This window comes from Hippocampus guttulatus, chromosome 22, assembly GCF_054856545.1.
Source record: "Hippocampus guttulatus isolate MCC_2025c chromosome 22, RoL_Hgut_1.0, whole genome shotgun sequence".
In the NCBI taxonomy this organism is placed as follows: domain Eukaryota; kingdom Metazoa; phylum Chordata; class Actinopteri; order Syngnathiformes; family Syngnathidae; genus Hippocampus; species Hippocampus guttulatus.
In genome coordinates this window covers 6,736,264-6,758,272 of record NC_141282.1, presented here as the reverse complement: position 1 = coordinate 6,758,272, position 22,009 = coordinate 6,736,264, and the positions used below count along the sequence as shown (strand labels likewise).

Here is a 22,009-nt window from a genome sequence, read left to right as displayed (position 1 = left end):
TCAGGCTACGCTGGGTAAACGCGAAGATACGTTTGTCGGAATTATGTCCATTCTTATATATATTATCTAAATGCAATACAAATATCCAAGAAATGAATGGTTAATTACTTCAAATAACCAACTTGAATGAATATTAGAAATAACAAACTTGAATGAATCTTTGTCAATGTGTATAAATGTGTCACCAGTGGGACACTTCATTAGGTTCTCTTCTCAAGTGGAGTCTTTGCGAAATTAATAAGCCAATTTTAATAATTATTGTAGTATCAACATTTAATATTCACAGGTTTAATTTGTCGTAAAATTCCTGTATTACATCCCATTTTATTCAAGACGAACTGACGTGGGAACGTAGGAGCAAGACGTAGACGTTACTTTGGCGCCGTCTCGTGGACAGAACTAGAACGTTAAGCGTTTTGTTGAACTGCAGTTTTACTATGTTCAGTGTACTTTTAGATTTAAAAAAATCTTTCTTTCTTAGTGGAACAAGTACACACATTTTGTGGCATTTTCTCAAGATTAAACACTAAAAAAATTAAAGATTTTTCTTTGAAAGAAAACCAATAACACTCAGAGGTAGGAAGCTATACTGTACTGTTGAAATCATCCAATTTCAATAGATTGTAAAACAAGGACCTTTTGTTCCTTAGAAACTTGTGAGCTGGCATTATGGGATGTGGCAGGAGGCCAGTTGCCACGTATGAGGGGAGGTGTTTTGCTTCTCAACCACGCCCCCAGACAATAATAATATGATTTTAAAGTCTAACACGACGCATAACAGCATAACTACCAAAAAGTCAATTGAGAAAGTGAATATTTGACGATTTGCGGTACTTTTTTGCACTTTTTGCACGAGTTTTACCTCCAGTAGTCCAACGTGGGACGTCCCAAAAGCCACCCGAAAGACACGACTCGCTCTCTGATACGCTGCTGCAACGCCGATTAAAACAAAAAAACAAAAAAGCAAAACCTCCATCCATCCACGAAGGCAAAAAAGAGCTGCACGTCAACACGCGTTCTTTCACACAGTCCACCTCCAGCGATCATGACGGCGAAGAACCGACAGAAGAGCAACGCCGGCGAGAAAGCCACTGCCGCTTCTGCAGCTGCACCGGTGCATAAGGAAGAGAAGTCCCAGAAAAGTAACGGTGTGAGCGGCTCCTCGGGCGCCCAGGGGTCGGCGCGCTCATCCGGGAAGAAGAGCCGCAGCTGTCTGGGCACCCTGCTCTCGGTGCTCTTTTACGCGGCAATGATCGGAGGCGTCGCCCTGGCCGCCTTCCACATGCAGAAGGTGGTGGAGGAGATCCGGCAGACGAGCGCAAAAAACGCCGAAAGCGCGCAAATCAGCGCCGAGATCAGCGGCAAAATGGAGGGCGTCGTTCAACAGGTTCGTTGAGGTGTCGCAGTCGGTAGCCAACAACTACGCCCAACTTTCTATTGCTTCCTCCGTTTTGGCCTAAAAGTGACGGAACAGCTCCTGTACTTGTCGTGTACTCTTGGGACGAGGGGGCTGGGGGATGGGGAATGGGGTGACCCCCAGGGGTCATACCCGAAAGTCTTCCCAGAATAACAAAAGCTGTTTTCTTTCATTATAACGTCCTGGCCAATTACTTTTATCTACAAGCTATAGTCCAAGAACTTGAAGTACCTTTTGAGTTGGGTGGGCGAGTACTTAGAGCGGGTACCTTATGAAAGTACGAAGGCTGCACCTAAATTACCCCGGGAACTAGATGCTTTTCAATTGACTGTCACACCCTGACCTCAGACCATTGTGTCTTTGGATGGTCAGAACTGTTCTCTCATAACCGAGTACCGTACAGTTCCTTGAGCATTCAGGTCTTGGTATTCTGGAGTTCTTGGAGGATACGGACCTCAGATGAATTACCCAGGAATTAAATGCAGACAATGGATCCCACCGTAAAATGCCCTCCTTCATATTTTCATCCTCTCTAACGCCAGGTGGCCTCTCTGAAAGGCGTCGTGGACAGTCTGAAGTCGTCGTTGGGCGCCACCCGTGTGGAGCTGGAGGGCGCCGTGACCCGGATGGCGCGGGGCGAGGAGGAGACGCGGCGGGTGGATGAGGCCCTCCAGAAGCTCCAGAAAGACCTTCTCAGGGAGCTCTCCGAGGGCATTAGCGAGGTGAAGGAAGCCCGGGAGCGTGACTTCTCTTCCCTGGAGGTGACGGTGGAGCAGCGTCTCGAGGAGGTGAGCCGCTCGGTGCGCGCCAGCGTGGCCGAGTTCACCAACGCCCAGGGCCAGGCGCAGAGCCAGCTGGCCGACCTCCAGGCTCGGCTGGGCGGCATCGAAGACCCCGCCAGGGTCAAGCAGGAGCTGTCCAGCATCGTGGAGGTGGTGGCCGAGATCCGGGCGGCCAAGCAGGACGCCGACGCCTCTGCCGATTCCATCCGGGAGCAGATCAACTCGGTGAGGGAGGAGCTCCGCACGCGTAGCCAGGAAGTGGCCTCGCTTTCCCTGGAAGTGGAGTCCTTCAGGTCCGTGGTGCAAGACACGGTGGGAAGTCTCAAGCTGTCCGTGTCCGCCACCGAATCGCAAGTCCAAGCCCTCGGGGACCGAACAGGCTCCGTAGAGGGCGGCTTGGAACGGGCCGCCGAGGGAGTCCGCGATGTGGAGACGAAGGTCAACGAGGTCGCCGCTCAGTCACAGAAGAGAGCGGATGACCTGGAGGCCCGCCTCAAAGCCTCGGAGGAGAGCAGCGATTCAGTCGGCGCCAAGATGGAGTCGCTCCTCTCCCAGTACGACACCCAGGAGAGCGCCCTGGCCGGCAATGCCCTCTCCAAAGTGGAGCTGGAGGCCCTGACCAAACAGATAGAGGAGCTGGAGGCCAACGTGGCGGTCGTGGGGGATGCGCAGGACACGCTGGCCGCCACGGACTCGCTCATGGCCCAGCGAGTGGAGGAGCTGGAGAGGTTGGCCGCCGAGGGGCACGCCGCCAAGCTGGAGGAGCAGCAACAAGCCATCATCTCCTTACAGACGGCCTTGGAGCAGGTCACCCGGTCGCTGGCGGCTTTGTCCGAGGCGCAAGAGTAGCATCACGAGAGATTACAAAAGAAAGAAACTTTTTTTTTTTTTTTTTTAAAGTAACTTAAAAGTTGCACAGGTAGGACGAGACAAGATGGACTGCTGAGCTGTGAATCAACACTCAATCTGCACTGTTAGTTACCTTTTTTTCCCCAAATTTCTGCCTGCGCCAAAGATGTGTTTTATTATTCTTTTTTTTTTTTAATCAAAAACAATAAGCTCTTGTTGAGCACTTTTGTTGTTTACGGCATTTTTTTTTTATTTTACAATAAAAACACTCTTGTTGACCTCAATATGTTTCTTGTACGCAAATAAATTACCATGACGACCTTCTACTTCCAGGACACCACAAGGAAATTAATTACAGGTAAATTATTAAGTTCATTAATGTTAAATCATTAGTCTAATCGCATAATTTTCCCGAGTCACTTACATAAGTAATAAAACAAAGGAAAAGCTGAAGTCATTTGCTTTATTCTCTCAAATTAAGTCACGTGTTCATGTCGGCTGCTCTGTGTTGTGAGATTGTGATAAAACCGCCGCCCGTTCAGTCGTGACACTCACGTTCCGCTCTTCGGCCGACGCGAGCTCGTCCAGTGTGTGTCTGAGCTCGGCGATCTCCTCCTCCCTCTTGCCAAGCTCCTCAGCCAGGCTCCCCACGCGGAAGGTGAGGTCGGCCAGGCGAGGCTCCAGGGCCCCGAAGTCCCTCTTGATGGCGCCCACTTTGGGCTTGAGGTCCGCCGCGAAGCTCACCGTGCGGATGAGGCGAGCCCGGCCGCCCTCCAGCTCCCGCAGCCGCTCCGACGCGCTGCGATCGGCGGCGTCCAGCTCGGGGAGGCGTTGGCGCAGCCGCTCCAAGGCCTGCGCGTTGCGTTCGGATGCAGCGCGGAGGTTGGAGACGCGCTCGATGCTGCCGGCCAGCAAGTCGCCGATGCGCCCCACCATGGAGCGCTCGGCCCGCGACGCCTGACCCTCCAGCTCCGACACCTGCGTCAGGAGAGAGTCCAGCTCCGAGCGCAGGCCGTCCATTCGCCGGACGTCCGTCCTCACCGCCGCCACCTATTGGTGGGGGTGTCAACTGTAAAGTGACGCAGGAAGTACAGCGAGGAATCAAACGCACCTTGTTGGCAAAGTCCACCGTGATGGCGGAGGTGCGCGCTTCAATCCGGTCCACGGCGCCGCTCAGCGCAGCCACGCCGGACCGCAGCTCCGACCGCTCGTCGCTCAGCCGGGAGTCCCACTCCTTCAACTGGCCCACGTCTCGCTCCAGGCTCTCCAGCTGAGCCCGCGCAGCCTGCTGGCGAGCGCCCACGTCGTCCAGTGTCAGGTGCACGCTTGCACACTGCAATGCAGAACATGATCATGTCAGGAATGCTATTCTTTTCTTTTTTTTTCTGTATTCAGAGTTTCAATTTCTTTTGAGAATTACTTAAAGATAAGATTTTACAAGTATACATTTTAAAAATACTTTGTTTTCTTTTCAATTGGAATCGGGTTTTATGACAATGAATTTAATGAGCAGGGCAATTTCGGACATGTTTCATTTCAAACGTTTTGTTTTTTTCAAATTGGAATCACAGTTATAATTCAATCAAGTGGATTTACGTCAATTGTAACTTGATCAAACTAATACAATGGTCCCAATTTTAGCTACCCAAACTACTGCACACGTGTGATAATAATTACACATCTCCGTTATCTTCAAGTGTAAACAGAAAACACTCCAAATCCAATGAAGCTTATTTTTGAATTTATTGGTAAAACGTCAACCATGTGTCGCGCCTGCAAATGACCGGCACCAGTCCAGCTGCACAACTTAACGCGGAATAAATTGTTTAAAATATATATATAATAAAATTCAGTAAGAACTCAGAAAATAAATCCAAAAATGTGAAACCAGGGCCCAGTCTTTCCCCCAGCTGCAGCGACATCATTGTGCGACACCCTCTTGAGGCGTTTCGGCTGGCTCTTCCCACTCTTCATCCGGCTCTTCCTCCTCTTCCTCCTCATTTGTCGGCTCCCCCCTGAGCACCATTGTGAGCTCATGCACGGCCTCGCGCACCACCGCCAGCTCGCTCTTCATCTTGAGGATGGTGCCGCGTGCCTGTAGGGCATCCATTTCCTGGCGCATGGCGAGGATCCGGTTGAGCGACTTCAGCATGTTGTCCTCGGCCGAGAACACCTGCAGCGTCACTTCCTCTATGCGCCTCTCTGCGCCGCTGAGGTCTGCGGCCAGCTTCACGATGGAGCGCAGCGCCTCCTCCACGTGGGGGAGCTGCTCCTCGCACTCCTTGGCCCGAGGCAGGTGCTCCTGCAGCTGGGTGCTAAGCTCCGCCTCCTGGCGCGCCAGTTTGTGGATGTTCTGGTCCATTTTGTGGATCTGCTGGGTGTTCCAGTCCAGCTGCGCCTGAGCCCGCTTGGCGTCATCCTCCTCGGCGCGCTCCATAGCTCGGGCGTTCCTCCTGGTGCTGTCCTCCAGCTCCTCCAGCTTCTCCGCCAGCGACCTGGCCCGCCGCTCGGCCTCGTTCACCCGCTCCGTGGCGCCGGCGTGGGCTTCCCGGGACTCGGCCTTGAGGGAGGCCAGCTCGGAGGAAGCGGCGGCGAGGCGCTCCTGCCACGTCTCTGTCACGCTGAGGAAGCGAGCATTGACCGCCTGCAGGTCGCCGGACGCCGAACTGTCCTCCGATTGCAGCGTCGCCAGGGCAACGTGCAGCGCTGAGACATCCCGCCGGAGCCCGCTCTCCGAAGAGACGGCGGAGAGGACCGCCTGGAGGTCGTCCTCGGAGGCGGCGAGCTGCAGCCGCAACACAAAACAGGAGGGCTGTATCTCAGGGAGAGCTCAAGCCAGGAATCCATAGAATTGTTCGTCGGGAGGGTGCCAAAAGGGCAATTGGCGCAGAGGTAGGGTACCTAGAGGGTGGAGCTAGACACACTGCCATCTGTCGATTGGTGGATGGATACCGTACACTTTCAGTGTCATGGAAATATGACAAAACGTGATGGCACAAATGGGACCGTTGTTTATTTCGTAAAAATACCCCTGTATTAGCTGGTGTGGCTCTGTGCGTTCACATCCCAACGGCGCATACCAGTTTGGTCTGAAATTGTTTGCGAGGAAGGATATCCAAAATCCAAATGAGCAAATCCGACCAATCATGAGACAACATTGTGTCTAGCGCCCCACTTTGAGCTTGTGTAGTCACATCCCAATGTAAGGGTGTCAAAAACTCTCATGTCCGGATGACCCCCTTTGAGTTAGCAGCACGAAATCTAAAATTTGTTGGTGTTTTTCCGACCACTCTTATTATTTCTCTAGAGCGTCAATAACTCGATGGTATGTTACACATTTTAGTACTTTTGAATTAAAAAACAAAAAACTTACTTTTTGGGTGACCCTCTCTACTTGCTCCTCGATCAGGGCCAAACTTGAGGTCTTTCTGTACAATAGTGCGAATTTTTCCTCCATTTGGGAGAACCTCGTATTCTGCTGCAGCACCATCCTAAAACGAAATGTAAAAATGACAATAAATATCAATTGAACGAAACCAAATACAGTACACGAGCGGTTTGAACTTACCAGCTGAGTGCAGTGCAGACCGCAAGTGAAAGTAGGCACATGAGGAATTTAAGGTCCAAAGTCGAAGTTTTGGGAGGCGTGCCGACACGTTCACGATTCACTTTTGTGTCCTCGTCTTGTTTGTTTGCAGGATCAGCTGCGACATGATCACTTTGCTTTTTCTTTCTTTGCTTCACTTCGCCAGGCATTTCTACACACTTTGAAAAAAATCAGTAGGAAAGACGAAAACTCAAAACAATTATTTAAAATAAAACACCCGAGTCCTCGAAACGTTCATAATACAAAGATAAAAGTGGGATTTAAAATCACTCCTTGCAAGTCGATTCCTCCATTTCCTTTCACCCTGCGGCGCTTGAGCAAAGCTACATTCACGTACCTCACGTAAATTCCAAACTTTTAAAGCGGCCATTCGGGAAATATAAAACTTTTAAAGTTGTTGGCAATACATACACGTAAGCTACTGTCAAATTCTCATCCTATGGACAGCAGTCAGTGAAGGAGCAGTTTCTGAAGAAAAAAAGAAATCGGTTTAATGCTCGAATGTTTTGAATAATTCAATTTCCCCACTCCAACGAAAGACCAGTGAATGCGTCACTGGGCCACGTAAGCGGTTGCCAGCGTTCTTTTCACAAGAATAAATGGGCTATTCATACTAAATTCCTAGCAAAAAAAGAATCATTCGTGAACTAAAATAAATGAAAAATTACAGTTTGAGTTTGAATGCAAACATTTTTTATTTTAAATGTTGCCAAAAAGCATTCGTCAACAATGTGATTGCCAGTAGGTTGTGTATATAATTATATACGCAGTTTTTTACTTTGTAAACCGCACTTCATGTATCAGCTATTCCGGTATTGATAATCTGATACACATCTCATTAACGTCAGTTGGGAAACTTTAAAGTACATTCAAGCAAAAGCTGTAAATTTTGGTCAAATGCAAAAAAAAAAAAGTAACTACATTTCTCCACAGTAAAGCATTCTAGTCAGATAACTGATGGATGGCATTTTGGAATGACATACAGTACACAAGTATTTTGTAGATACGACTCCCAGCATGAACGCCTTTAAAGCACATTAAGGTCTCGTGTGTCAAGAAAATAATATCTCTCGAATACTTAAACTAAAACAACAAGAGTGGCGCAGTCTGCCTATATACACGCCCAAATTAAAGATATGCAATGTCTTAAAGTGACAAAAATGCACTCAAAGCAAACACAAAATCAACAGCAAATCTTGAAAAACTGTATTTAAATTGTCTAATTATTCGAAGAAAAAAAAATACATCTCACTTTATAGTGCAAAACTGCAGCAGTTCCAGTCAAGCAATAAGCACACTTCATAGCTTTTAAATCTTTTTTTTGTGCATTTTTGGGTAAAAAAAAAAAAATACACTTCTTGTATCCATTTGATATTTTTGCATTTGCAGCCAAGCAAAGCGGCACATTTCAAGACTGATGTGTTCATCATTCATAAAGAGCTATTAGAACAAGCTTGAGATGAACTGACAAGGTCACACAATATGCTTAAGAGCACTTTGGGCAACAAAAGGACACTTCTTTTTTTTTTTTTTTTTTTTACCCATAACCTTCATAACATTGGCTCCATATGTTGCTAATCTAGCTACAAACCAAAGTGGAACTTATTCACAAACGTCTGCCTTTACAAAGCTAAAAAAATTACGCTACTTTGTAAAGCCGTCCCCTTGGACTTTTTGTGTATACTTCCCATCATGTTGTGACGAGTTTATCGCAGTGATTCATCCTTCAGTTGTTGTAGTGGTCCTAAAAAAAAGAAAAGACACACACACAAAAAAAAAAAAAAACATTGAATGTGACATTTAAGGAAGGGAAAGATGCATTTGACGATGACAAGTGAGGACCTGGATAGTGTTGACGACGCCGCTGGCCATGACCGAGAGCTTTCCGGCGACGCTGCGCACTCCCATTTTCAGCTGAGACATGTCGGGAGCGCTTGGCAGCACGTTGGTCAGGCGGTACGAGCTGGCTGCAACATGAAAAAGCCAAAACACACAACTCACATGATTACGGCGCGTACGTCATCACAAACGAGGCCAAGACACTTACCGGCCTGCTTCTTCTGATCGTCAAACAAGTCGGCTGAACTTATGGCAGAACTCCCCGCAAGTCTCTCCAGCCGTGATCTGGCTTCGTACTGCCAACAACAAGCTCAATTTTTTTAACCGAAAAAGGTCTGCCAAATCAACAACCCCGTGGCTATTTTAGCCAACCGTAAACCTGCAATTAAAAACATGTCTTTCTGATTGAATATACTGATCAAAAAACACACTAATAAATCACAGGGTGTCAAATGCATGCCAAAGCAAGAGATGGCGCTACTACCCAACTCTAAAGCCATTTTAGCCAATCAGAGGCCTGAAGTAAGTCATTTCGGCTGAAGAAAAACGTGTACCTCTGTGCTGTCTTGCTTTCCAAAGTACATATCCGAGGAGATGGCTTTGACGTCCTGGCCGAACTTCTTGCGAGCTTCTCCCGTGTCGACGACGGGTGCCAGGTCTGATTTTCTGCGTGGGGCGGGCCTAGAAGCAGAATTTGTCTTCACGCTTGATCATCACGACAGATGGTAAACGCAGTCTGAATGTCCTCACCTGTCATCTAGCGAGGTGATGGCGGACGTCAAGAAGAAGTCCGCTTCGGCTTTCTTGCTCCATCTGGAGGAGAAAAGGTCCGAAGAGTTGTTTTGGTCGTAACGGGACAGGATCCTGAAACGGTTTCAAAGAGTGTCGGCGTGTAAAATATGAAACACAAACACTTGTGTTCATATCCTACCCGGGGCTGAAGCTTCCCTCGTCATCGTCGTCGACGCCGCCGCCGCCGTCGTCTTCCCCGAAACGCGTCAATTTGCCAGTCCTGGCCGCCAGGGGGCGTTCCTGCTGGATGATGTGCATGTCGGACGTCACCGAGTGAGACACTCCACTAGGGGGCAAAAGAAACAAGTCAACTGAACTATTATTTATAGAGCCCTTGAAAAACAACCAGTGCGAGCATTCAAAGCGCTATATGCAGAGTCAAACGCCAGCGCTGGAGCGCACCTCCTGACGCTGAGCCCCATTCCCAGTCTCTCTGCTTGCTCGCGTTTCTTCCCATCCAGATTCTTCAGCTTCTGTTCGTCCTTTTTCCTCTGCTGCTCCAGATCTTGGTAGGCTAGACGCATGGACGGAGCACTGCCAGCGCATCATTGGATATATTAAACACTGACCCCGACACAACATTTGGCACACAATCCAAGAGTATCCTCACATGGACTCCACGGTTTTCGCGTTGTTCTGCCTGCCGGCGGACACGTCCGCTCCCTTCTCCCGGAGCTTGTCTGCAGCTTGCGCTTTCTTCTCCAACTCGTTGAAGCTGTGACTGCTTACCTTCTGAGCGCCCAGGCCGCCTTTCTTGGCGGCTATCTGCCGGCATGAAACACACAAAGGTGTTTTCACAAAAGTCAGGCAATAAAGACATGGGTGCCGTCTGCGGATGTACCGATTTCTTGGCGGCGCCGGGCTTCTTCTTGAGAAGGGACAAAGGTTCTGGAAGAACGGGACAATTTGCATCATGCAGTGAAGTACAGCTGGAGCTATACCAAAAAAAAATTTCTAGTCGATTATGCAACCATCAATAAATCGGGGGAAAAAAAACTGATTTGCCATTAGTTAACAACAAAACGTGCATGTGAGTTGCAGCCCATGAATCCGAGTCCAGAGTTGACGGTCGCACAAACCTGGATTGGCCTTCGGGGAAGCACTCAGCATGTCAACACTCGGGCCGTTCTCCGCGTTGCCTGACAGTTAAATGCAAAGTCACGAGACGCATATAAAGACATATACATAATCACATCCATCATGAGACAAAGCCGCCGTACCGTCTTCCTCTTTGCCTTGCGTCTCCGATGCCACACAGCTGAGGCTCATCTTGGCCATATCTTCCGGAACTTCCTGCTCACCGAGCACATAACCACTTACCGAGTGTTGCTTTAATTCTAAACACCGCGACAATGGTTCGGGTCGTGCTACCTGTGAATGGAGGCTGAAGAAATCAACGTGCTTCTCCTCCGGTGACGCGCACGACGCAGAACCCTGACTGTCCAACCAAAGCTGCGAAGACGAAATGTGCCAATCACGAGATGACGACATGACGGTATCGATTGACAGACAAAATTATTGTTACCTCGGTGCCATGGGTTCTGGTGGCGTACGTGGCTTGCGTCTTGACCTTCTCTCTGTACAGCTGAGCGGCCCGGCTGTTGTATTTCACGTTGGCGGCGCTGGCCGTGCTGCCGTGCTGGTTGAAGAACGACACCTAGACAGGAAGTGATATCAGTACAGCGCCGTTTTTGGGCCCGCCTTGGTGCGCGCCTCTGCTCACCGCGCTGGCGTTGCCGCCCACTTGCATGCATCTCAGCTGGTACCATGACCAGTTAAAATCCAGCTCCGTGGACCTGTTGGTACAAAACAAGGGAAAACGGATGACAGCAGGAGGACCGGCGTTGGTCATCTTGCCCAGGATTTAAACCTCTTGAGGAAAATAAACTCAAATAACAGTTGGTGACCCTTAACTGAAACTACTAGAATTTAGAAGTTCACCTGGAACGTCTTGATTCAAACCAAAACAAATGACAACATCATAAGAACGCAGCCATTGGAAAGTACAAAGCTATTTGTGTACAACGCTGTGCAGTACACTGACTCGTACTTACCTGATGAAGGACAAGTGCACCCCCAGAGACCTGTGTGTTCCCGAACAGTCTATACACAGGAACACGCCGTAGGTGATGCTGGCCCAACTGGGATTTTTAGCCGAGCAGTCAAAACAAGCCTGGAAATGAAAACACAACGTCTTGAAAGAACCGAATTGAAATGAACTTTTGATACAACACATCAACACGAGTAAACGCTAAGCTAAGAGGTGACAGCTGTTGCTCACATTTGATCACACACAATCGAATCGACCAATAAGCACACGTAGAACAACTAAATGTTTTTTGTTTGTTTTGTTTTGTGTTGGGAAACTTGAGAACGACACACAAATAAAAACAATAATCAGCTGTCAACATATAAGCTACCGAAGTTCGACTTTCAACCACAGAGCACAGCTGCCAACTAATTACTCCTAACAAAGTTAGTTTGAAGTGCAAATTCTCAGTAAATATATCGAAGAAACACAAACACAATCGCAGGCTCGTTATTTGGTCTCGTCTTGCTATTCTCGAACTGCGACGTGTCAGACGTTAACTTACTTCCTTGTTACGAGGCAGGAAAAGTCTTACCTTATTCGTGGGAATGGAGCGAAGCCGCTTGAAAATGGCACAAATGTCTTGCTTGCTGGGTTCCGCCATGATTCTTTACACGCGTGTGAGGTCACAAGACGGCGAGAAATTAATTGGAAACGTGATTATGTTGAATTCTATCCGAAGTGACACGTACATTTTAGGAGGGGGAAAACAACCTAGGTCGCCTGTGATTGGTTGAAAAAGACACGTGGCTGTGTTGTTTTGTAATGCTTTATGGGTAATGGAGTTTGTAAGGCTAACTTGAGATTCAAGGGTTAAGCTTTATTAATACTTTATTTAAAGAGTTGAACACATTTTTAATTCAAGTGACTGTTTAATGGTAAATGTTTTTCCTCACTTTTAGAGAAGCACGCAAAAATGTATAAATAAATACCAACACGCCAAAGTCAACTCAGTACTGCAATAAATGCATTTATTATGTCGTGTCGGACAACATTTACAAACATGAATTGTGCAAATGACAAAGTGTGTGTCCTGAAAACTTGGCAAAACTTGGAATTCATCGTTGCTGCATTTGAAGGCATCAGGATTAGCTTTTTTTTTTTTTTTTCACAAAATCATGGCTACACAAAGCAAATAAAGAATGTCTCCCAAAAAGACAAGGTTGTCATCATAACAGACAATAATAATAATAATAATAAAAAATATCTGTAAAAGGTTATGGATTTAGGTATCATATCAGTAATGATTCACATAGTAGCCTACTAATTGTTTGTTTGAATTTGGCCCCATGTAAAAAAAGGGAAAAAAATAAACACATGGGTAAGAAGGGAAAATAACACAAAACATTCAATTTTTGGACAAACTGATTCTTAATCAGAGCATTGAAAGAGAACAAAAAGGACTTCAGAGTATCATAAATTAATAATTATCAACTTCCTACCATTCCAAAGCTTAATTTGTGTCATTAACATGCGCCTATACAATACCATATTTCGCTGCGGTTAAATGGCCTTAAAATCAAACAAACAAAAAAAATATCTTCCATTCTTGGAACTGATGTGGCGCTTCAAGCCTTGTCGGATTATTCAGTGTTGAATAAAATAGCAAAAATAACAATAAGAAGAAGAAGAATACAATCTATCATAGAATCAAAAGTAGAGAGGATTGTATGTAATTAGGTCAGTGGTTAAATGTACAACAACAGCAAAGACTTGGTGGACAGGTCATGAACAAAAATACAATCAGTGAGTTTACATTCAAGTGCAGTGCCAAAGGAAACCGCCACCCCGAAGTGAACCACACGAGGGCGCCACTGGACAAAACTGAAGTCGCGTGAACTGCGCCCCCCTGCCCCCCCCCTTATCTCCCTTTATTATCAAAGTCCATTGTGTGTCTAATGACACATTTCATCAGGCCCAGTGTTAACTGCATTTAACTTGATGAGCGTGAGCAATTATTTGTAACAGTGTCAACAAGTGTCTTTTAATGCCAAACTGACGTGATCCTCCATCTTGTGAAGGCCTAACGAGGTCATTTGGGCGAGTGCTTCTCTTGTTCTCTAACCACTCCACACGAAGACACGGTACACATTTGCGAGAAAGCCGCCTTGAGCTCTTTTACTCACTTGCGGTCATCACTAGATGTCCTCCACGTAGTTGGCGGGATAGAGGCCGACCTGGCCATTCTTGAGTCGACCTTTACACCAGCCCTGGTCGTCCTCCTCGCCGATTTTGGTCAACTCGTCGCCTTGGAGGAACAAAGACCAGATCAAGTTGGGTATTTTGGAGTTGACAGTTATTCCCTGGAATAATCAAAGATGCCAGAGTACTGTCGAAATAGGAATTGGTGCCAAGGAAGTCTATCGTTCGCCCCCAAATCAGGAGGGATAGGGATCAAGCCCTGGCCCACAAAAAGGCTGACATGACGTTCCTCAACACACTTCAGCAGCGTCGCATACTTTTATTGTATTACAGCGTGCTTTAGCCTGAGCACAAAAGAACCACAGGCATCCGGCAGGAGACGTACCCGCTTTGAAGGTCAGCTCGTCCTGTTCTTGACCCTCGTAGTCGTACAGCGCCCGGACGGGCACCGACACCACCGGCGAGGCCGGTTCATCCTCAAACGGGTTGCCGTCGCCATTTGCAGCGAAGGGGTTGGCGGTCGTGTCCTCGTCCGACCAGTCCGGGGTCCTCTCCATGCTGCTGACGCTGGGCACACGATATGGAAGATCACCGTTTAGACAAAAAAAGATGTGATGGCGTTAGCCGCAAGACACAAAAAGCCATCGTGGTGAATCCCCATGTATCCACTGTGCTGCTTTTGCAAGAGGAAATCATCCATGCTCGACACGGAGCAAAGTGACAAAAGTGTCGGACGACGAGACAAATCAGGCACGTGGAAACAAAAGGCGCAAGCAGATCACAAAAGTGGCGGCGTGATTGGAGCCGGCGGAAACTTTTGGGCAACCACCACCGGAACGCCCGCCAACATTCGAAACAAAACAGCAAGTCAATAAATCAAAAACTAGGAATGGTTTACGGTCAGATCTGTTTCCAGGTGCGAGAATAGGTGAAAGCCATGTATTTCTATTTTTTAATCATGAGTTTTAAATTGAATTGGGATTTGACTTTAGCCACCCCACGGTTTGGAGTCTGATTTTGTATTCATATTTGACCTTGTAATAAACTTATTCCTGCAATAACACAAAACGGCTGCCGCAGTGTCAGATCTGACTGTAAGCTAAAGCAACGTTCATCCTGCAGGCAAATGCGACCCATTTCTTTGCTCATATGTGACTGGATCTGATTTTTTTCATGACACTCTGAAAAGCTCTTTTTTTTTTTTTCAAATCCGGCCAGGGTCGCTTCTGTGTACTATAGACAGGAAATGAACCCCTGTAAACACGACATCATATCTTCTTCTGCGCATGCGGGTCACTGCGAGGGCGCATTTGGTTTAAAACCTGTAGTCTGAACGTAGCCTAAGAGACAATAGCGGCACTGTAACGTTCTGCAAGGACTGTTAGGAATCAATGACACACACACATACACACACAGACGTAACCGGGCCGTGTTGTTGTGCGGCATAGTGGGTTACTGTGCACAGCGCCACCTGCGAAAGGATGCAAAGACGGAAGGAGCCAGCAGAGTCCATTGACCAAAAAAATAAAAAATAAAATAAAATAAAAATAAAAGTGCAGGTGCATCCACCAACATTTTCACTTCCTCCTTTTTGCCACTGATGTGGTTGAGTGCGGGCGGCGTCTCCTCCACCACCTCCACCTGCACTTCCCGCTCCTCTTCGTCTTCGTCGTCGTCCTCGTCAAACGGGTTGGAGCCCGCCGGCGCCGCTTTCGCAGGCACACTCGGGCTAATGGTGCGGGACACAGTGAGAGAGTGGATGCTGAGCAAGCCACACACACACACACACACACACACACACACACGCACACACACGCACGCGCATGCGATGATGACTGTTTTCCACTGGGAAAGCTCTCGCATTATCCCTGTGACTCACTGACCATTGCAGAAAGCCCCCAAACTGGACGTCCAATTGCAACTCAGCATTGCCCGACCGGCTGCGGGGAAGCCGCCTCATCCTTTCCGCCACTATCCAAGCAAGCTGAACACGACTCTTCAAAATTAACTTCAACTCTTTGGCGTTGTGCTGCCCGGGACTATGAAATAAAATGAGAACTAAGGTGCCGATGATTGTGATCACTTTGAGTGTGTATGGCTTTAAAGCTGCCCGAAGAAATTTTGTTTGGTGGTGTAACGAAAGGATTTCCAAATGTAACATACGAGCCCCTAAGTAAAGGTGGGGAATGAATCAATTTGCAAGTCAAAGTTCTACTTTAGTCCTGTAAGTGTCAGTGGTGCACTTTTACTTTCAAGTGTAGCAGATCATAAAAAACCCCAAAAACAAACGGGAGGCCAAAAAGGCATTTCTGCCATCTGCGGATGAACCCTGCAATATATTTCACGTTGTCGTTTATCTGTCATGAAGGAATGGAAATGAACGGGCTCAAATGTGGAAAAGTGAGGACACCGGCATGTAACTACAACCACAACAGTCGTCTTTGTGCAGGCGCACTCGAGTGAATCCTGTCAAGTTATCCCATCAACACGGCTCCTCCAAAATGTAACTTTGCTCTTGTTGCAGTCAACAAAGCCGACTAGTCTCGTCTTCTTCTCGGATACAAACGCATCTAGAGGGCAAATGCTTCCCGTGGCTGGCGCATTCCTCACGTTAACTCCTCTCGCGCGCTTAGGAAATCCGACACTTGAGCACGAGTCGAGTTCGTTTTCTCGCGCAGGTGTTTAAATTGAACATTCCGCCGTCTTATCGTCGCGCGGCGCGCCACAGCAACATGTCCGCGTTGCCGCTTTGGCACGCGTTCAACTATGCACCGAAAGACGTCTTTCCCAACAAACTGCGACGGCGAGTGTTTCCAGTCGCTGGGGAAACAGCTGAACAAGCGCCGCGTCGCACCCCGAGGAGCGCGTCTTACGTAACCGTTTGTACACATTCCTGCACAGGATGTCGCCATGTATGGTTCAGAGATAAGCTCACGCGGCGGGGGAGCGCTTGTGGACAGGGAACAGCCACTACAAAAAAAAAAAGAAGTTGCATCATGTACCTGCTGTTGTTGGTCTTGAGAGGCTGGACCGGCTGGTCGGCTCCGGTTTGACTGATGCCCGTCAGTGTGACGCCTTCGGAGGGCTTCTTCGTCCCCCGCCTGCTGAGGCTCCGGTTTAGGTCTATGGACCAGTCCTGTGACGCAGAAACACAGCTAAACGTCTTGTGCTGGAGGATCTTCTGCAGGTAGACTTCTCAAAATAACGTGCTCATGAGGTGCAACGATGAGAACAAGCTAGCGCAGTGTACTCCAAACCAATAGGGGGCGGCATATTTTCTTTGGATGAGCACAAGCGCGAACTCTATTTTCGCAGCTTAAAGTAGTCTCCATATTATTGTACATTTCCTTCACCTGCTGAAAGAGAGGAAAAAAAAAAAAAAGGAATCTCCCCGCCACCAGAGGTGAACTCGGGAGTCTGGAGCCCCTTTCACGCTGCCGCCGTCCCGGCAAATTTTCCGCATCAGCGCCACGGCAGTAGACGCGACAGAACCCAGACGACTGCTTCGGCTTCCCGCGTTGGGATGATTAGAGGCGTGGCAAAGCACGGGCCAGCGTGAAAGGGTTTCGTTTCTTTTTGGCGACCATTCGGATGCTTTTGCCCTTCACGTCTGGCTTTGCCGCGGTATCGTGTGACCGGTCGTGTCGACGTCCCTGACTCGCGAGTGAGCTCGTGTACTCCCAACACCTCACCATGCACACGAATCAAAGCAGTAAGGAGTGGGAGTGTTAAGTGTGAATGAAAAAGGATTAAATGATCTCCTCCCCCCCCCCCCCTTTTTTTTTTTCGTGGCCGCCCACGACACCAAGAGCGGTCATCCCATGCAGCACTCACTGCAATGGACCTTCTCTTAGAGGAGCGAACGTGGGACCAGTCCAAGTTCTGGAGGAGAGGGAAGGCAGGTGCACAACAGGATTAATGTGGACTAAGTGAAAAGCAGAGGAGGCAAATCCAGGTGGAGAAAGTCGACACCCTGACATGGTTTGGAAGCACCCGTGGCCAGAGCCAGACTGCGTTGGGGTTTTGGACTTTCTGGACCTGGATTTGCATCCTCCATCTGGCTAATCCTGTAAATTCCTGGACCATCAAGGTCTTTGCTTCCCCTGCTGCCAAATATCAGAATTGAACAACAGCGTGTTACCTCAAATTGAGGCCAGTTCATTGGCATGCCGGGGCCGTGATTGGACCGGAACCATTTCAGGTCCTCCTCTGCGTCCGTGGCGCCGATCGTGTCTTCCAGCGTGTGGTAGATGGTCTGGAACCTATTTAGAAGCATGTTTGTTAGTTTTTTGTGGGGGCAAAAAAAATGGAGCGCGGCCGCGCGGAGAGCCGACTTGTGATTGGTGGAGAGGTCCAGGTGCTGCTTGACTTCCAGCAGGAGGTCCTTGAAAAAGCGAATGCGCTCGTCTTCAAACTGCTGCCACTGCTCAAACACCTGCTCCATGTTCTCCATGTACTGAGGCGTCAACTTGTCCAGCTCCTCCAGGGACTTTTGGTAGCGTTCCTTTGTCTGGAGAAGGAGCAAGTGGCCCGTTTATGGAAGGCGCTTGGAGTGGGGTCCGGGGGGGGGGGTACCTTGTGCGCCTCCTGCTGGCACTTCTCCACCTTCTCCTGGAGCTTCTTCTGCGCTTCGGGATTGTTGTTGCTCTCCAGCTTGCTGTTGGTCTCCCGGCTGGCCGCCAGCTTCTCCTCCTTGCAGGCGGAATGGTACAACTTCTTCACGGTCTCCACCTGGGAAATGGATTTGATGGCTTCATTGGAGGTGTTGTGTTTCTCGCAGTTATGCAAAGGTGGCTCCGTTTTAATTAATATTCTTTTTAATGTTGTGTCCAAACGTGCTGCCAACTCTTTTTAACAACGTGCGATGCTTTGAGTCATTGTATTTTTGTACTGATTATTATTTTCAAGTTCCTCCTTCCCATTCCTTATTGATTTATTTTCAAACAAGAGATTAATCTGTATTACAATCGAAAATATCAGATTTTGGAAACACCCTTTAGCTCCCCAGTGCCAGCCTGTCCTTCACCAGCGCTGCTAATAAGCCTCATTTCCTCCCAGAGTTCTGCCACTTGGGCCTCAATAAATCTCCATTGCGACAAATCTCGGAACGTTCAAAGCAGGGCCAGGATGTCTCCGCCCCCTCCCTTGTGACATCACACGCGCGCACAGGAAACGGGGCTCGCGCGGCGCGTCAGCTCCGAAGCAACTAAAGCGGAGGACGGAACTTTGAGCGCCGCGCTTCTCGTCAGCTGCGCCTTGCCAGAATCTAGAAGCGATTTGGCCAACACAAAAGAGGCTGCAGGAGTGCCGCTGCGGCATGTAGCGAGCACGATCGCGAGTCAGTCAAACGTCGAGACTGCTCAGTCACGGGCCACTGAGTGTCTATGCGGGGATCTTTGCCGCGCACCTCTTTGAGCTTCTTGGCCCAGGGCTTCTGCGCCTTGCGGAAGCCGTCGTCGGCCTCCTTGGTCTCCTTGAAGCCGCCGATCATCTGCTTGTGGTAGGCGTCGCGCTGCCAGTTCTTCAGCTTCTCATAGTCTTCGCCCATCAGCGCCGCCTTCACCTCCATGTGCAGCTCGCTCACCTTCTCCGCCTCCGTGCACAGCGATGACCACGCCCGCTCCAGCATGCCGTACTGGGGGCCTGGCGGAAGGGAAAGTTTTTATTTTCTTTTGACTTCAGTTTTACCCCCCCCCTCCCGCCCCCCCACACTCCTCAATGACCAACAGACCTTTTTCTATGAGCTGCCTCCAGCGCTTGCCCCACTCGGTCAGCTGCTGTGCGTACGACTTCTCGATGCGCGCCCGCTCGTGGATGCAGCTCATGAGGTCGTTGCAGAGCCGGTTGCCGTCGTCCACGCGCTTCACCGTGCGCTTGTAGTTGCCCACCTGAAAACGGTGGAAAATCTCAGCTCGGTGCCGTCTTTCACATTCAAGTGCGGGCAGTCTATCCCGTCTGGGGTGCTTCCTCACCTCCCAAAAGCTGTCGCTGGACACGTCGATCATGGAGTCGTCGTAGGAGCCCGACATGGCTGCCGCCCAAGTGACAAGTAGCCTGGACAGATGCAGGAGAATATTGTTGGTGTTTTTTTTTCAAACCAACTTGTAGCAAAAAGTGAACCGGGCTGTATTACTCTTTAAAATGCGCGCGGGAATGCTTGCGCTTGCTTCAAACCACAGACTTGTCTCTGTTTGCACCCCCCCCCCCCCCGACCCTCTTTCTCTCCTGGTGTCCATCAATTGAAAAGCCTCTCTTTATTCCTCACATGCACTCGTTCATCCTCACTGCAGCTGCCCTGCTCACATCCAAGACGTTTCTTTGCCAATTTTCCGCTTAATCCCAGTGTTGATAACAACCTGGGACAACAAGTCTGCAATAGAAATCTGTGATTTGACACACACGTGCTTGCCAAATGGGAGCTGACCGTCTTTCCGGAGAGGATGCGTGTGTGTGTGTGTGTGTGTGTGTGTGTGTGTGTGTGTGTGATGCTGGCTGGTCAGTGACCCGTGGTGCGCTGGCCAGCCTGCACAGTGGGTGTTATTGTGGCTACACGAACACCTCGTCAACACACACGCACTCAACACACAGGCGTAGACATAGATTCAAACACACAAAGAAAAGTGATTGTTAGGGCCTTACTCTATTCCTGCGGCCACATCAGACCTCATCAATGGCCAAGAGGAACCAAACGTGACTTGAGCCGCGAGTGTAAATATGGTTGTTGACTCAGCGAAGGTCTGAAGTCCAGAACCTCGCGAGGAAAATTCAACAGCGTGAGAAAACGCCACGGCGAAGGTCGGGCTGTGAAATTGTGGGATTGTGAATTCCCATCAGTGCGCCACTTAATTGAATTTGCGTCCAAAAACTGGCCGAATTCTACTTCATGGATTGTGGAGCTTAGCCATGACGTAATCAAACAAAACAATGACGGCCACTCGAGGCCCGGTGTCATAAGCCTGATGGAATTTTGGTGGACTAAGGACTCAAGATCCACCTGGGAACGCTGAATGAGTTCCCACGTTGGTGTTTGATATGCGAGTCTGATATTATCGGGCGATTAAAAAATATATAATAAAATAAAACACTTCAGTAGTGGGAGGGAAATGAGATCAGTGGTCCATTGAGGCCCAATCAGACTTGATGTGAATATTGAAAGTCGATCTCAAAACAACAGCCACTGGGGATGACAAAAAAAAAAAAAAAAAAAACTAAACTCCAATATCCAGAAGGGCAAGTTACGTAAGTAAACAAGAATAATAATTTTATCACAGCACAGTTAAGAGGAAGTGCTGTTTCCACTTCCTTCTTTTGTTGCACAAAAAGCTGAGCTGATCTGTTTGGAGATGTTGCTAAATCCCCAAAACACCGAAAAGTGCACGTTTCCATGACAGGGCAAGATTGTGACCTGGGTTAGTGGGCTTCCCTTTGCAGCGAACCCCCTTTGCAGCGAACCCCCTTTGCAACACAAAGCCATTTGTTCCGTGCAGGTTCAAGCATTTTCCACTGCGCTCGCCAGAACGACAAAGAGCAAGAGAATGAAGGAGGAAACTCTGTGTGACATGGCAGCCGGGGGGAGACCAACAGGCTGGACTTCTTTCCTAGGGAAGCCCCAGTATCTCCTGTGATGCGTTTAATGACCTTTTGGGACGTTAGAAAACTTTACCTTTTATTAACCACTGGTTCAGCTGATTTGGGTCCACTTTTTAAGCTTTTCGACCCCCACACAGAGCACTTGCACTAAAACACACATACATTTCACTTTTGTTATTGTTCATATTTACCAGGAAAAGGGAAGTGATCTTGTACTACTGCTCGAATAAAGCAACACAACACCACAAGGCTAACAAGAACCTAAATGTGAAAAGGAAGACCTCAAGACGTTGCATTGTTATTGTTGTGCAGGTGTTCCCAATGTTTTGTCCGGTGAATGTCAAGCAAATAGATAGGGGGGAGCGGGGGGGGGGGGGGTAAAATAACAGGACATGGAGCAGGAGATGAAGCTGCCCCGCCCTTCATCACTCCACACAACTTGTTTCACCTCATACTGATAACTTTAACATTGATTGAACACTGCGTTGTCTAACACCCGGGTTGATTCAACGTCATGTCTGTCAAGTCTTAACACTCGTAATGTCATCCAACTTCCGCAGATTATTTTTATGACTGACTTTTTCGCATAAGAGGTTGGAATTTTGTGAAAGTGTCGCAACTCAACTTTCTGTCTCATTAGCCGTGCCCCACTCTCCTTCGCTGTTAGCAAATTAGCCACTGGCGTTTAAAGAAAAAGTAAAAACTAAGAAAATCCGCGTATCGCTGTCCTCTTACCTCTTACGGGTTCGCTCAAAGCAATGACTTTATGTCCGGCTGGCTGGTTAATTTCTCAGTCGTACTGCTTTCAAGAGTTTGTCTTTTTTGGGGGAGAAGCGGTCGTATCAGCGATCGACTGACTGACACCGCCGTCACTTGCCCCAAAATGTCTTATGACGCATCCG

General features: G+C 48.5%; 4 protein-coding genes across 12 annotated transcripts; 1 reads left to right on the top strand and 3 right to left on the bottom strand.

Moving 5' to 3' along the window:
- The first annotated feature begins 962 nt into the window (after window positions 1–962).
- Window positions 963–3,332, top strand: ckap4 (cytoskeleton associated protein 4). The gene is made up of 2 exons (XM_086103169.1): window positions 963–1,387; window positions 1,960–3,332. The coding sequence occupies exons 1-2, from the start codon at window positions 1,046–1,048 to the stop codon at window positions 3,046–3,048; spliced, it is 1,431 nt and encodes a 476-aa protein (XP_085959295.1). The 5' UTR covers window positions 963–1,045; the 3' UTR covers window positions 3,049–3,332.
- Window positions 3,333–3,497: 165 nt separating this feature from the next.
- ikbip (IKBKB interacting protein) lies at window positions 3,498–7,210 on the bottom strand. 2 transcript variants are annotated; one of them, XM_086103171.1, is made up of 4 exons: window positions 6,617–7,184; window positions 6,422–6,539; window positions 4,160–4,381; window positions 3,498–4,098 (listed from the first exon to the last, which is right to left on the bottom strand). In XM_086103171.1, the coding sequence occupies exons 1-4, from the start codon at window positions 6,802–6,804 to the stop codon at window positions 3,538–3,540; spliced, it is 1,089 nt and encodes a 362-aa protein (XP_085959297.1). In that variant the 5' UTR covers window positions 6,805–7,184; the 3' UTR covers window positions 3,498–3,537. The 2 variants fall into 2 exon arrangements, with proteins under 2 accessions (XP_085959297.1, XP_085959296.1); XM_086103170.1 differs by lacking the exons at window positions 3,498–4,098; window positions 4,160–4,381 and adding an exon at window positions 4,530–5,833 and having other exon boundaries at window positions 6,617–6,813; window positions 7,067–7,210.
- Window positions 7,211–7,331: 121 nt separating this feature from the next.
- arfgap3 (ADP-ribosylation factor GTPase activating protein 3) lies at window positions 7,332–12,095 on the bottom strand. Of its 2 annotated transcripts, none has more exons than XM_086103167.1 (16): window positions 11,911–12,095; window positions 11,341–11,459; window positions 11,010–11,082; window positions 10,812–10,943; window positions 10,658–10,738; window positions 10,507–10,579; window positions 10,366–10,425; window positions 10,128–10,174; window positions 9,897–10,051; window positions 9,689–9,820; window positions 9,426–9,572; window positions 9,245–9,358; window positions 9,049–9,175; window positions 8,703–8,790; window positions 8,498–8,622; window positions 7,332–8,399 (listed from the first exon to the last, which is right to left on the bottom strand). In XM_086103167.1, exons 1-16 carry the CDS (start codon window positions 11,977–11,979, stop codon window positions 8,382–8,384), a joined length of 1,560 nt encoding a protein of 519 aa, XP_085959293.1. In that variant the 5' UTR covers window positions 11,980–12,095; the 3' UTR covers window positions 7,332–8,381. The 2 variants fall into 2 exon arrangements, with proteins under 2 accessions (XP_085959293.1, XP_085959294.1); XM_086103168.1 differs by having other exon boundaries at window positions 9,245–9,307.
- A 225-nt stretch (window positions 12,096–12,320) lies between these two features.
- On the bottom strand, window positions 12,321–21,987 carry pacsin2 (protein kinase C and casein kinase substrate in neurons 2). 7 transcript variants are annotated; one of them, XM_086103364.1, is made up of 13 exons: window positions 21,843–21,987; window positions 21,181–21,254; window positions 19,490–19,571; window positions 19,249–19,405; window positions 18,925–19,160; window positions 18,093–18,248; window positions 17,852–18,027; window positions 17,659–17,779; window positions 17,352–17,399; window positions 16,520–16,653; window positions 15,091–15,279; window positions 13,903–14,084; window positions 12,321–13,623 (listed from the first exon to the last, which is right to left on the bottom strand). In XM_086103364.1, the coding sequence occupies exons 3-13, from the start codon at window positions 19,544–19,546 to the stop codon at window positions 13,514–13,516; spliced, it is 1,566 nt and encodes a 521-aa protein (XP_085959490.1). In that variant the 5' UTR covers window positions 19,547–19,571; window positions 21,181–21,254; window positions 21,843–21,987; the 3' UTR covers window positions 12,321–13,513. The 7 variants fall into 7 exon arrangements, with proteins under 7 accessions (XP_085959490.1, XP_085959492.1, XP_085959495.1 ...); XM_086103366.1 differs by having other exon boundaries at window positions 15,091–15,246; XM_086103369.1 differs by lacking the exon at window positions 15,091–15,279.
- Window positions 21,988–22,009: the final 22 nt, after the last annotated feature.